Consider the following 16132-nt stretch of genomic DNA (forward strand, 5'->3'; position numbering starts at 1 on the left):
TGTGAACTTTTCGACCTGGATTTCTCCCAACGGCAAATCCTCCAATCTGGGCTTGGCGATGACAAACCTCCTTGCAAATTGGTTTCTCTCCAAACTCTCTACCTATGACATCCAAGGCCAATTCCACTCTGAGGTTACTCACTTCCTCTACTCTCATAGCCAATGTGTGGCTCTCAACAGAATCTCTTCAACGATTTTTCTGACTATCTGGAAAATCCTTTTTTGCTATTTGCTGATGACTCCACCCTCTGCCATGATATTCTTCATCTTTCAGATCGGCAGGCAGCACTCTCTTCCCTCTCTTGAGACCTTGAGAAAATTATCAGCTGGGCATCCTCTGTCATGCAACGTCCTTCCTTGGCACAGCTGAACTTTTATCCACTGACAAGGCCTTCATTCGCAGCTTGATGGAGTACTCAGAGCTCCCCATTCTGTGACGGTGTTCCTGCTGAAATATCGAACGCCCGGTAGATCGAGACGCCCGGTCCGTAGATCGCATGCGAGGAATGGCTGCTTTAATGTCTCTTGTTCAAGTTCTTCCATGAACGTCCTCTTGCCACAGAGGTCAAGCTCAATCTGTTGTTTCAAACGTCCTCCCGCTATGCAGGTCAAACTCGATCTGTTGTGCACGGGGGTCAAGCTGCTATCTACAACCGACCCCACTCGGTTTCACGTCCTCCCACGACAGAGGTCAAGCTTATCTGTTGTTTTCAACGTCCTCCCGTTCAGGAGGTCAAGCTGATCTACCTTTTACAACACCGAGAGAGGATGTGTTGTTGTTTTCTTCATTGAACGATGACGTCGAATGCACACTGTCAATTACGATGATGTCAGTGGCTTGAACAGTTGCTGCATTAAATATGCTTTAGCTCTGCATGCGTTGTTTTACAAATAAACAAAAGAACCAAGAGACCACTGCAGAGCCAATAATTACCTCCATTGTACAGGATAAAATCTAAACACAAAATCATATATTTAATATTGCCGCAAGCCTTACACAATGACAGACTGACTGAATGCAAAATAAGAAATCGGTATAAGTGAGGGCGCATTTATAAAATAAATAAGTAGAGGCAGAGAGGACATTAAAGTAACTGAGGAAGTTTTAGGATATTGAAGGAAGGAATGAGGCCTCTAGGAAGTCGACCTTTCTGCATGGATTACATGTCACATCACATGAGTAAATAATCTTCCTTTATAATCCACAGCAATGTTAAATCCAATACCTGCATCAACTAAGTAGGAAGTGAATGTGTGCAAATACACAACAACATTGTCAGCTTATTCACTGTATAACCACCAAACCTGATGTGGACTATCCAATAATCGAAATAACAATCAAGTGGATTGAAATATTGCAGTTCATATGAAACGCATCATAAAATACATGCTGCAGCACTTTGTACAAATACAGCCATGTCGATTTTTTTAATGAGATATGTGTTTTTTTCCTGCAGGAACCCAGACCTTAAAATTCTCATATCAGTTGGAGGATGGAACTTTGGATCAGCTACGTAAGTTCCAAATTTGTTGTTTGTGACATTGGTGGTGGTGGTGTTGATGTGTTTTCTTTTTTCACATTTTCCTTTGAGTAATAAGTGACGTGCCAAATGAATGAAGGTTTACACACATGAAAATGTTATATTGTGAGAAATAGTGGAACCATAATCCATCAATGTCCACAGTGTAAGACTAAGTCCCATAGGTATATTATCTATCGATAATGGAGCATATGCGTATATGGCTGCATCGAATATATCAAGCTCTTTCTAACCACTGACTCACTGACTGATATTAAAGATCGATGCCTTCCTGGTGACGTAGAAAGCTGAAATTTTGCGTGCTGATGGACATCGAAGCCCATACACCGGGAAAAAGAAAAACCAGAGAATCTTTGGAAAACATCCATAAATGAAAATGTAAATAAATGCAGGTGAGTGACCCGAGACAATGGGGAAGCACGGTAATTTTGTGTGTCGATGGACAACGAAGTCGATCCACCAGGAAAAAAAATCACAGAACCATCAGGAAGCACCCGTAAATGAAAAGGTAAATAAATTAAAACAAATAAATGAAAAATCAAATGCAGGTGAGTGACCCGAGACAATGGGAAAACAGTTAGTTCATATGCTTACACAATGTCATTGTGTAAGCACACCACACAACAAATTGCATCCCACATACAAAGCACTACACAATCGATTACAACGTCAGCACAAACAGCAGTCATGCAATTGCAAGGAAGCCTTGTGATTGGCTAGGACTTGGACCAATCCATGATGCGAACTGTCCCCAACGGAACTTAACGGTGTTACCACCACAGCACTCAACGCCCTGAGGAAGAGAAGTAGTTTGTTCTTGAAACGTCAGGCTTCAATTAAAAATTTTAATTTGAATTATTTTATTGCTCAGTGTGCTGCTTCTTTCTTTTACAAATATGAATCCTGAGTGGCAAATCTTTTGATGTGTATGTATATGTATGTATGTATATATGTATATTGTTGTATATATGTATATATGTATATATATGTATATGTATATATATATATATATATATGTATATATATGTATATGTATATATATATATATATATATGTATATGTATATGTATATGTATATGTATATGTATATGTATATGTATATATACAAACAAACATGACATAATTGTGACCGAAGCTTTTCGTGCTGCACTCTTGAAGGTAAAAATCGCAGCAAGTGAAGAAGGAAGTGAAGGCGTGTGCTTTATACGCAGGTCTCAATAAGGTAGACGCTGATTGGTTCTACCGTAATGACGTCACGGTTAATCCGAATGCCCATTGGTCTGAACGCCTGAATCAGGATGCCCTGGAAAGGGCAGTCATCACGAAGGTTTGAAGTACAAGTTAAACATATTGTTTCCAACACGTTTCTGGTTGTGCAACCCGAGTAAACTTTACCTCTCGCCGTTTGCTGACTTCAGTCAACAAGGATGTGCTACCCACCTCACAAACCAGCAATGTTATTTATGAGTTTAAGTGCCGATGTGAAGCTCGGTACGTGGGCCGCACAACACTAAGATTGGCTGATCGGATCAAACAACACGTCCCCTTGGCGATTCGAAGAAAGATTGTGAGGGTTAGAACACAACCAGTGCGAGCATGGAGAAACATCCAGCAACCACCGGCCACTGTACCTGCTTCATCTGCCATTCCACAGAACCTGGTTGCCAGCCCTATCTGTGCAGACCAGTACAATGCAGATATGTTCAGGATATTGAGCTGAGGTTGGAGCTCGTTTCATTTACGTATGTTGGAAGCAACCTTCATATTTACCACCGATCCAATATTATGTCGTCAAAAGGAATTTGTACGATCTCTGTATCTCTTTCCGCATGGAAAGATCAAGGGAAGTACGGTAACAAATGTTGAATGGACCTTTGGGGAGACCCATCCCCCCTCTCTCCAGGATGCGGTTGCAAACGTCGATCATCGACGAACTCTGCTCCAGCCAATGGGAGCTCGAGATGAAGATGATGAGCCGACCAATGGGCGTTCAGATTAACCGTGACGTCATTACGGTAGAACCAATCAGTGACTACCTTATTGAGATCTGCGTATAAAGCACACGCCTTCACTTCCTTCTTCACTTGCTGCGATTTTTACCCTGAATAGTGCAGCACGAAAATCTTCGGTCACTATTATCTCGTGTTTGTTTGTATCCATATTAAAGTTCTGTAGTACCAAACTCCTCTCCTCTTCTTCTTCTTTCGGCTGCTCCCGTTAGGGTCGCCACAGCGGATCATCCGTATGATCCGCATAGTGATTTGGCACATGTTTTACGCCGGATGCCCTTCCTGACGCAACCCTGGTCGCCTCTTACGACACAGGGATATGGTACACCTAATTTAACCGGGGTATACACCGGCCCAGTACACTGGTACTCACTTTGCCGACCTTGGAAGGATGACAGGCTGAGTCAACCCCCTGGTGTATTAATTCAGTGGCCCAACGGGGCTTGAACTCAGGACCTTTTGGATCCCAAGCCGCTGCCCTAACCACTGCGCCAACACCAGGCTTCCGTAGTACCAAACATCTGTATGTATATATATATATATATATATATATATATATATATATATATATATATATATATATATATATATATATATATATATATATATATATATATATATATATATATATATATATATATATATATATATATATATATACACACACATTCTTATACAGGGTGTCCCAAAAGTCACCTTGGGATTTAGAAATTATATAACATTTCTGTTTTTTAATCATTTGTTTTTCTTTTCTTTTCAGAATTTAGATTAACATTTGGAAATTACCCATGGAAGAATTTACATCTAAACAAAGAACCAAAATCGTGGAATTTTATTTTAAATTTCATTGATCAATTATTCTCACCCAAAAAGCATGGACACCGAATAATTTCGCGAAATTCAGAAATTTCTTGCCCATCACGTTCTCCTGATTTGACGCCTCCCGGTTATTTTCTTTTTGGTTACCGAAAGGAGCGTGTATACATCAATAAGCCCCATACAATTCAGCAGCTTGAGAACATCTGTGCAGAAATTAGAGGGCTGCAGCCAGAGTTATTGTCCGCTGTTATGGAAAATGCTGTCGAAAGAGCCTGTCTCTGTGAAGCCGAAAATGGAGGACATCTAAGCTGTATCATTTTTCATAAATAAAGCAAATTTATCTCCAGTTTGTAAATTTTCTTTTGATATAAAAACAATCATAAATTATTTTAAAAAACAAATGTTATTTAATTTCTACATCCCTCGGTGACTTTTGGGACACCCTGTACATTCACATATACATATTGTCGCATCTGGAGGGGAGGGTTAACACTGCCTGAAAGGATCGCTAAACAGTTTTCTCCTTTGGAGGCTTGCAGCCGAGATTCTCGATAATTATGGCACGCGTGGGAAAGAAGCAGCTCGGCACGCCACCAGAACTGAGGCACACAGGCTTATACTCTAACCCACAACAAATAGACAACACAAGCAAAGTTAATAAATAAGGGTTTAATAAACAGAAATCAAATGTTTATAATGGAAATAAATCAAAACGGGATAATAATGAAACGTGAGGTAACCTAAATTCCTATTTGAGGCACCTACACACAGACTTTAATGTAGACAAGGGGACGGAATAAATAAAAGTATAATCCTCCCTTTCTCCCGGCACTTAGCCGTGTGCCAGAGATGAGTTTCTGAAGCTTCGTGTTCACCAAACCGTGTCGTCACTGCGTGGGAAAACGCGCCCAAAATGGCACCTGGACAGGAAGCGTATTGGAGGTAGTTCTGGCAGTGATATTCAACACCAGGGCTCAGAACTGCCGTGCAGCTTATTTTTACGACCGCACTTGCCGACGCCGCTCCTTTGCGAAATGGCACCGCCTTCTTCCCCGATGGCACAACACAAGGCTTCGAGGCGCTGCCTCACATGACACAGCCAAACAGTCAATGGCCAGCGTCTTGCTCCATCACACAAGCAAATTCGCCTCTGCACGAACATGAGAATCGTGCAGTCTTCTTCACTGTGTCGAGGGGAAGCCAGAACAACGAGACCTCCTTCTCCATCGCCTTCCTCACAGGACCTCCCGTCATGCTCCTGTTTTCTCGACCGCCGATCCTGACTCCATCCTCGTGTCTCTCCTTCTCAAACCTCTCTGATGTCACCCCATCCATCATCCCTCCCCCCCAAGGGGCATGGTCTTGCTCGTTGTCATTCCTGGAGGTGGGGTTTCCACCTGCTTGGAAATGTCCGGCTCGGTTGTTGTTCTAAATTGACATTCCTTTTTATTGCCGGTCTTGAAATGCAAAAACATAGGACAACGTCACAGGGGGCAATCACATACTGGGAGAAATTAAACTTAATCCGTTCCTAATTAACACAGCACCACCCCTCCCCTTTATACAATCCTAACTTTACTACAAAATTCCCCCATCTACCCGACAAACATCACAATATGTAACGTATGTATATATATATATATATATATATATATATATACATATATAATAGTATAATATAATATATATTGTTATGGCCGCAGGTACTGAGTGTATTATGAGGGAGGGGGGGGGGTTAATTCCCATTTGTCCTCGGAAGAGCCGGACCTGGAGCCACTGCACACAATTAACTTTGTGGTACAGTGAGTTGCTTTAAAACCACGAACGCCGCCCAGTTAACCACGAGTTCCAGTGTCCACCGTCTAATTGTGCCTTTTAACTAGAGGTCACATGGTTACCTGAACGGGGAGCGCACCCTCGGCAAAGCATCAATCTTATCTCTATTAGATCTTGATTAGGGCGGCCGAGCGTTTAACCACTGGTGCATGCCGACTATTATTGGTCAAGTCGTGTGGTAATTACCTCCCAGTCTATCTCGGTTCGGACAATGCCTTATCAATGGAAGGAAAGGACAATTACAGACAGGTTGTCACGTCAACAAAGCAATTTATTAATAAGAAAATAAATAAATAAATAAAATAACTTTTTATTTCCATGAGGTAAAAATAAATAAATTCTAAATCAATCAAAATGATCGCAAGCAAATAAATAATTAATCAGGCAAAATGCATCGGAGTGATAGGAAAAGAGACAAAGAGCAGATGCTTGTCAGGGATTGACTTACTTAACAACTAAACACAGGCAACAGTACCCGGCAGATCATTCGGGGGGGGGGGGTGGGGGGGGGGAGAATCGTCTCGCAACCAAAGAGAAGTCGTCCATCAAACAAAAACGAGCGTCCTGAAATGTGGAAGCGTGCCTTGTCCGTCGCCAGCACCCAGCCTTACCGTGCACCCACTTGCCAACAGGCTTGAACGCCAGTCGACATCACCCCCAAGAAACAGGTACGCCAAGGGTGGCCGTCTGACTGGCACGATGAAGCAACCAACCATCTGACTTGAAATGACAAAGCAGCCGTCTGACTGGCAATGATTAACTGACGCCAACTGACTGCCAAACGGACTCGTTGTCGACTGACCCGTGCCTCACTCGTTGCCAACTGACCCGTGCCTCACTTGTTGCCGACTGACCCGTGCCTCACTCGTTGCCGACTGACCCATGCCTCACTCGTCGACTGACCCGTGCCTCACTCGTTGTTGACTGACCCACGCGCGCCGCTCTCACAGCCCCTCATGTCAAGAACGGACCTCTCCTTTTTATAGGCGGCCTGTCTCGGCGGCACAGACTCCCCCCAAATTCACCCCGCCCCACTTGCGCACCGTTACCGTGAAAACCCCGCACGGCCCAGTTATTCCTGGCTTACGAGGCCATGTCTGTGGTGCTGTGCGAGCAAAAAACAGCCATTTGTCAGAATTACCGAGCACAAACATGAGTCACTCATAAAACTGTCAACAACAATTATTACCTCACTGTTCAGCCCGACATGAACAGGAGCCAGTCAGCATCCACAGAGCTGTGGAACGGGGTGTCCAAACGTCGATGGAAAGAGGTGGGTCTCGGCGTCAGTGGATAAAAAACAGGGGTCAACGTTGATGAAAAAAAACAGGCAGGCGTCGGCATCCGTGAAAGAAACGCCATGCATGAATGTGCCTGTCTTCAAGAGAAAAAGCTTTCCATGAGAGAGGGGATCTATTCTTTACCCTTCTCAACGTATCACATTTAGAATCCCACCAGACATGAGGATGGGTCTATCCTGGACATGCATTTAAGGAAATAACTATCTGAGGACCTGAATGTTGGTATGTATTCATCGTATCGGATTCTGAAATCCGTAACGATATATATATATATATATATATATATATATATGATTGGGGTTCTTTGAATTATACATTTTAAAAGAGAAAAAGCGCTTGCAACCAAAAGTAAATATATATACTCCGCCAATTAAAGCAACAAGCAAGAGAAGACCCGTCTCAGGTAACATTTCACCCACTTCCCAGCATGCTTCCTCAGGCCAAAAGACCCTGAGCCTCGGCACATGACCGGTTTTTATTTCTGATATTACCTCTCATTTCCGGTCACGTGCTGAAGTGTGAGGTCAAATGGAGGAGTGCTTTTTTATTTTGCAAACTTCAAGTAAATAAACGACCAATCGCATCATTGATGGGCTGCTCTGCTCTTGTTTTTTTATATATATATATTTACATGTGATCTATTGTGTGTGTGTGTCTGTGTGTGTGTGTCTGTGTGTGTGTGTGCTCTCGTTGTTTGTGTGTTTCCGGGGCACAAACGTGGTTACCTTTGCATGAACATGAGAATCGTGCAGCCTTCTTCTCTGTTACCGTGAAAACCCCGCACCACCAAAAAAACCATTGCTGGTGGATCACCTTGTAGGTGGATAGGAGCTCAGGCTTCCTGTCTGGGTTGGCCGTGATTACGTGTGGGTTGTGTGATTGTTTGGGTTCCCAATGGGTGTTGTACACATGTGGATGTGGTGTTTGGGATTGAGTGTTGTTGTTTGTTGCTCACGTTATCCAGCTGTTTGCACGATCCAGTTTTCTCAATTTGTATCAGAAGTGTGTTTTGTGTGGGTATGTCCACTGTCTGCCCAGTAAGACCACTCCCTCGGCTCTTTACATGTCATGCTTCCAGTATCAACCTGTGTCGTTTTTTTTTGGACGTCGTGTCTCAGACACGGGACCCATCAAAGTTAAATTTGTGGACAGGTTGCAGGCAATGATGTACTATGGCCGACTGTGTCACCTTTCTAAGTCTAATTAATTGATCATGTTCATCTCGTCTTTGTTTTAAATTTATTCTGGTTTCACCAATGTAGAATTGGTCACAGTCTCCACATGATGAATGGTAAGCTACTCTAGATTTATCACAAGTTGATATAGTGTCCTTTAGTTTTGAAATGACATTGCGAATGGTGCATAGAGGCTTGGAGGCTACACCAATCCATGTGCTATGTGCTATCTTGCCAATTATTTCGGAAAGGCCCGGGTAATATGGCAATACACAGTGCCCAAGCGTGTCTGGCGCCTTCTGTTCTTTCAGTTTTGGTTCTTCCAGGATGGGGAGTCTGCCTTTGATGTACCCATTTTTGAGCAGGACTCTCTAACTAATCAGATTTCTTTAATTGCATTGCTTTTGGAAGATGACACTGTCCATGCTCGAGCTGCCAGGATCTGTGCTGCACTGCGTTTGTGGGAGATTGGGTTGCAGGAATCCAAATTCAGTAACCTGCTGGTGTGGGTTGGTTTCCTGTTAACCAAAGTCCTTTAGGTAGCCGTCAGGCTTACGGTGAACCTCCACATTCAAGAAGGCCAGTTTGCTTTATTTTTCCATTTCAATTGTAGAGTTATTGCTGGGGTTTATCAGGCCAGGTTGCCCCAGAAGGTGGTCTTCCATATCTGTATCCACAATGGTGAAGGTGTCATTCATGTTCCTCAATGTGTGTGCCGTCCCTTGGAGGAAGTGAAACTGGGCATCCCGTCTCCCGGCATTAAATGCACATGCATGTGTGTGGCTGAAGTAACGCAACCTTTGGTGGAAGCCGGTATTACAAATTATCTCCCTTTATCCTAATAATATAATGGAACCTTCTCAGAATTATGATATGGAGGATGATATGTTGTGATCAATAAACTTTCTTTCTAAAATGACAAAAATTATAAAGTGCATTTCCAAGAATTTGCCACAGCACATTGCCCACCAAAGGTGGGCTGAGAATGTTACTCCCATCCTCAGTACCCGCTGGCAGTTCTAATGGTACAGTTGTTGCTGAATTATTCTGTTGTCGGAAAGGTTTTATCTCTGAATGAGACTGACCTTTTTCTCCAGGTTTTCAAGGGTGGTCTCCAGCCAAATGAACATGGACACGTTCAGTCGGTCTGCAGTGACGTTCTGCCGAAAATATGGGTTTGATGGACTGGATCTGGCCTGGGAGTATCCGGGAGCTCGGGGGAGTCCACGTGAGGACAAACAGAGGTTTACGATCCTGTTGCAGGTGTGCCTTGAGATTCTGTAATGATGTCGTTTTAATCATATTGACTATAATATTGGCATAATTATTTCGATACTATAATTTTGTTTGCTCGTAGTAGGCTGCAGGGTAGTTCAGTTGGTAGCCACAGTTGATATTGAACTGTCAAATTTCTTCTCTCATTAACGACATTTTTAGACTGAACTATTGTTCTGCTGCATCGCCAGGAGAGATTATTGCATCCCAGGACGTGCCATGTTTTGGAAACAATTTTTATCAAATCCATGTAGATATTAGTTACCATTTTGAGATTTATATTGAGATGCATCCAATCCATATATCAATATCCCAACATGTCTATGTCACAGACTCTGCGGAAAGCTTTTGATGAAGACAGTATCCAGGAAGGAAAATCTCGGTTATTACTTACTATTTCCGCTGCTGCTGCAACAGACATAATTAATGGTGGCTATGAAGTGGACCTGATTCATGGGTAAGCTAACATCTGCAATGTGCCATCTGGTCACAGAGGCACAAAGGTAAAACGTGTTTTGTTGTATTTTAAATGTATGTGCCAAACAAATTAATGTATATACTGTTACGAATTTGGAATTTGATTGCACACAACACACAGGTTCCTTTAGTCAGCTCTGTCGATAAGTGCTTGTTCCCTAGATAGCTCACCTTCCATTGTTTAAATGTTTAGGAATCGATTAGATGCGCTGCGGATCGATTTATTAGTTAGGGAGCGAACAATGGAGACGTCCCTCCCCCTCTTCTGCGAAGAGGGAGAAGAGCCCTTCCGTCCTGTGATTCATGACGTCAACAACTCCCTCCCACCCGTGGTTGAGCGGGGGATGGATCACGAGGGCATGAGTCACGCTGGGCGCAGGGAGGGGGCGGAGAAGGATAAAGAGGAGATCCTTTCTTTGTTCGTGTTGGGAGTGGGGGAGTGGTCATTCAGCAGACTGTCGGGTCCTGCTTGGCTTGGGTTAGGGTTGAGGCTTTCAGAAGCTTTTTGCTTCTGCAGAGGAGTTGTTCAGCAGAGCTTCGGGTCCTGCTTAGCTCAGTAGGCTTTTTGGAGAGCTGCTTTGTTTTGGAAGAAAGTTGAGCCGGTTGCTCGGCTCGAGCTGTGAATGGTGGCTTCTTCTTCTTCTTGGTTCGTGGAGCTCTTTGTTCTCCGTTTGGTTCCCGGCTTGGTGCGACTCATCAACCTCTTGGAGGTGGTTCCTCGGGGAAGCGACGCTTCAACGGGAAGGATCGGCGCCTCGTCTCACCAGCACGTGTTGAGAAGTGCGGAAGGATTCGCGGGAGCTCGGGAAGGATCGCGGCTCACGGCGATTGGATCCAGCTTGCTCTCGCTGGAGCCTGGTTCTGAGCAACTTGAAGACCACACGAGGTGGAGAGGTTCGAGATAGATTCTGGGTTTCAGCTCACCTGTCCTCCGAGCTGGAGCTCGTTATTAAAGGCCTCAGCCACCATTTCTTGTGTGTGTGTGTGCGTACGTGTGTCCGTGGGCCCGTCTAACAAGTAGGAAGTTGTTTAGTGCTTTGTGTGCTGTAAATCTTTGCATTGCATTTCGTGAAGTCGGTATAGTTCTGCTCTTACGTGCTTCCCTAGTTCCCCATTATTATTAATAAATACCCCAGTTGTTAAATGTTTTCAGCTCGTCGCGTCAATTCTTTCATTGACTGAGCATTTTGTGTGTTGGTAATTAGAAAGTCGTTGGTTTGCCATAAAAGGGGGACATTTGGACCGACGGTTCTCGGCGATTAAGCCACTCGGAATCGCGCATGGGACAGGCTCGCTTAAGCGGCTTGTTCCGTATGAGTTCCGTCGAGGCTGGAATACCCCGGTAGTTGGATCACGTGGGTATTTAGGTACATTGAAGATTGGCAATCAACCCTACCCCACGTGATCTGCCCATTGGCGTATTTCGGTTCTTGTACAAGGACCCGTCGACTAAGACTTATTCGGGCGGCGATCTATATTCCGGGCGATCGGTCAGGCCGACTCGACTTGCGGCTCTGTCAGAGCGGTCGGTTGGCGGCCGACACCGGCACTGTAACAATACATATTATATATATATATATATATATATATATATATATATATATATATATATATATATATATATATATATATATATATATTGTTGAGGAAATTCGCGAACCACCATTCAGGTCCCGTAGGTGAGATATCTCTGTAAGTACATGTGTAGTTAGCCCCAAACCCGTTGTTTAGAGGGAATAAATGTGATTCATTCGGGCTGCGACCCTTTAAGATAGCCGTTTTTCTGTTATATCTTTATTTTAAACCAACCACGTCTCAACCTCCATCACACAACAACCACCAACCGCAACGCCGCTTCACAACAACAACAACGCCAACAGCCATGACCTTTACCTTCACAACTCGCACTCTCAATCATCGCATCACCGCCATTCCAAGCGTCGCCATGGCCATCACTGCCACAATAAACCCTCCACCACCTTCGCCTCTCCTCCTACCGCCATTCCCGCACCGCTTGTGGGCACCGAGCATCAGGCTGTCCTGGCCTCGTGCGGGACGCGCGCTGAGCCGCGGGTGCAAAAAGCGGCCTTTCCGAGGAAAAGTCGGATCAGGAATGATACACGCCCACTTCCGATCCCTCCAATCATTAAGCGCGGGGCGATTTGGCCCCGCCTCCAGGCGCGTCGGAGTAGAATCGATATATGCAAATTCGAGGATCAGGGGAGGTTCACGCCCACTTTTCCTCCATCCAATAGGCGAGCGTGGCTCCGCCCCCGAGCCCATCCTGATCCGGAAATTTGCATATGGTTTCTCCTGCCGCACTATAAAGCGCCGAGCGCGGGGCGAATTCAGTCAGTTTCTGTTTCGGGCTCGGGCGAGTTGGAGAGGTGTGGCGGTGGCGGAGTGTGGCAGCAGCAGTCAAGACGGGTCTGGAGGAGAGTGTCTGTCGGGGTTCGGAGTCTGTCGGGGAGCTGCAGAGAGGGGAAGCCGGGAACGCGGTGGAGTCGCTCGTCACGGGACCCAAGCAAGCCAGCTATCCTCTTTCCCCAGAGCATCAACAACCCCCCCCTGTTTCCCCCCGCGCTGAGATAGTGCGAAAAGGGGGCCCCGTTCCCACCCCATTCCAAGCAGTGCCAACGAAACCCGCGGAGGAGCGCGGAGTCGGGGCACCGCCGCGGCATTTGCGGCTCATCACAAGACGGGTAGGCTCCACGCGGTCTCGCGCCACAGGTCTGCCCCCTTGTATTTGAGGGTGGCCCTTTTTCTTTTGCTTTTGAGTATATGTGTTGTCGGCGCCATCTGTAGAGTAAAACTGTGTAAGTGTTGCCGTGTGCTCGCGTAGTCGGTAGTAGATCTGCATTGTTGTGTTTTTTTGCAATTTCTTTTGGTGCATAATTGTTGTGTTTCTTTTACATTTGCTTTTGGTGCATAATTGTAATTGTATATGTGTGCTTTCAGTTTGCCGCGGAATAAATGTGCCTTATGTTGAACTGTTTTTCCCGTTTCGCTTTGTCTTTTCTTTAATTGAATCTCCATCTTACTTCACGTAAAGGGTTGGTAGTGGGCTAAATACGCCCGATAATTAATCGGAACCGTCGAGGTCGACGATATAACACCGCTCGGTTATCCCGATAGTACGGAACGGGTCGCTTAAAGTGGCCCGTGTCCGAAGTCGACCTGCGGCGGGGTGCGATCGCCCCGTCTACCCTCCGTGTGGGTACTTAGGTAGGTCAAATTTGGCGAACAACCCTATCCCACGCGGGGGGCCGGTTGGCACGATCGTGGTGAGGCCGAAAGGCCCACCCGTGACTAGTTCCCGGCGTTAGTCCGAGAGGGTCACGACGGAATTGTCCGTCCGGTGGGCGACGTGCCGCGATTCGTGTTACGTGGCCGCTCGCACGCCGGCGGGCGCGAATTCACAACAATATATATATATATATATATATATATATATATATATATATATATATATATATATATATATATATATATATATATATATATATATATATATATATATATACACTTGCTCTAGGTTCATGGAAGAGTTATGACAGAACAAATCAGGACACAATACAACAAAGGGAACAGAGGAGAAAGGGGAAATGCCAACAGCAGGCTGGAGACAGACAAACAAGGGATGCAAGTAATGACGAGGGGTAAGGGAGAATGCAAAGGGTGGACAATATGGATACATAAGCAAAATTTTGGGAGCGGTGGGGGTGTTTAACAGGTGTACAAAATATCATGATTTTGGATGGAGGATGACTTGAGATGGTTGAGAACAGCTGTCTTGAAGACTTGGAGGGAAGAATGACATTGCAGAGAGAACAGAAGGTGGTTCCACCAGGTGGTAAAAAAAAAGAGGAATAAATGAGTGGAGGAGGGCAGTGGACCTGGATTTAGCCAGTTTCACCAGAAGGGTGTTGCTGGTGGATCACGTGTGTTCAGTCGATACTTGAGGGGGACAAGGCATGGAGAGGGCAGAGGGTGCAAGTCCAGAAATGAGGCAGAAGAAGACAGACCACCGACCTGTTGGCGATGGCGAAGTGATCAGCCCATAGACTCAGCTTCATCACGAGAGATTCCAATGATATTGAGGGCCTATGTTTCAATCGCATCAAGCTATGTAAGATGTGAAGCAGGAGAGCCAGTCCAGAGGAGAAAACAGTCCTCCATTGAGCTGCAGATTAAAGCCTTGTAGGTGGATAGGAACTCAGGTGTGCCAAGAAAGGACTTTTCACAATGGAGGATGCCCAGTCAGCGTCCGACTTTGGAGGGCAATTTTTAAATGTGGCTTGCCCAAGAGAGATCATGGCTGAGAGAGAGACTCAAGAGTTTGAGTGACTGAACCTCTTCAAGAGGGTTGTTGAGAAAGTAAATGGAAGAGTTTGTAGCATGGTGCTTTGGGAGAGAGAGTGTGAGTGTGTGGGATTTCTCAGGATTGAGACATGTTCCAAGTGTTTGACCAGTTTGGGATTTTGTCAAGGTCTGAGGAGAGGGAAGAGGTTGCTGCCTGTCTATCAGAGGGATGAGGAATATCATGATAGAGAGTAAAGTAATGAACAAAGAGATAGAGGATTTTTCAGAGTCATTGAGTTAATTGATGAGGATTAGGAATAGGATGGGGTCTAGAACACTGACTTGTGGTACATCAGCCTTGACAGCGAGAGCCTTGACAAGAAAGGGTTCCGTTGAGTGCCACACCATGGCTATGGGAATGGAGAAAGTCAGTAATCCCAGAGTGGAGTTTGCCTTGAATACCATAGGCAGACAGTTTGGAGAGCAAAGCAGGATGCCAGACTATCAAAAGCTCAAGATACGTCCAGAGAGACGCCCTGATCTCATGTCTGACATTGAGTACTTCCATCCATTGTTGGGTGAATAGGAGCAGCATGTCCAAGATAGAGTGACCTGGTCTGAAAGGAAATTGGTGATTTAAGATGAGGTTGTTGGAGAAAAGGACAGATTTCATATCAACTGCCATGATGGATTCCATGACCTTGCTGATGATTGGAAGTAAACTGATCGGTCTGGAGTTGGGGAGGGATCAGTTTTTGTACCTGTTTATGTAGTGCAGTGATTTTGATGGATTTCCAGGCAGATGGAAGGTGACCTAGTGCAAATTATAGAATGAAAAGGGCAGAGAGGGGATTAGCAAGAGCAGCAGAGCAAGTTTTTAGGACACGTGAGCTGATGCCATCCGGGCCAGTTGCAGTTAGAGTCGAGGGTTTAAATAAACTTCTCCACCTTCTCAGGTGTAAATGACACAGAGTTGAGGAGCAGTTGGGTATGACGGGGAAGGATCAGTACTAAGAGTGAGGGGTTGGGGACACAAGACTTGGAAGCAAACACAGAATTGAGGCATTCAGCTTTCTCATGAGGAGAGTCAGCTGTGGTACCATTTGAAGAGAGGGAAGGGATGGATGGCGAGCATACGCTAGAGACAGACTTAACAAGGTGCCACCAGGTTTTAGAGGGAGACAAGTTTGAAAGCTCGTTCTTGAGGTTGGACATATGTTTACTGGCTCTCCTGAGACTGGACACACTTGTTGCGGACTTTTTGCAATGTAGAGAGATTGCTTTCAGTTGGATTTGCCTTCCAGGAAGAGAAGGCAAGTTGTTTCAGAGCAACTGCCTCACCACATGATTCAGTGTACCATGGGCAGGAGGAAGGGTATGATAATTAAGATGAGATG

General features: G+C 45.0%; 1 protein-coding gene across 2 annotated transcripts in view; it reads left to right on the plus strand.

Annotated features, from left to right (window-relative positions):
• LOC147027041 (acidic mammalian chitinase-like) overlaps positions 1–16132 on the plus strand; it is a 78971-nt gene that overhangs the window by 47452 nt on the left and 15387 nt on the right. For both annotated transcript variants that reach the window (XM_085883139.1, XM_085883140.1), the window contains 3 exons: positions 1458–1514; positions 9779–9944; positions 10289–10413. In XM_085883139.1, the coding sequence (XP_085739265.1) occupies positions 1458–1514; positions 9779–9944; positions 10289–10413 (348 nt within the window). The remainder of the gene's footprint in view (positions 1–1457; positions 1515–9778; positions 9945–10288; positions 10414–16132) is intronic.

This window comes from Eptatretus burgeri, chromosome 5 (assembly GCF_056783735.1).
Source record: "Eptatretus burgeri isolate ZD-2024b chromosome 5, Ebu_testis_v1, whole genome shotgun sequence".
NCBI lineage: Eukaryota > Metazoa > Chordata > Myxini > Myxiniformes > Myxinidae > Eptatretus > Eptatretus burgeri.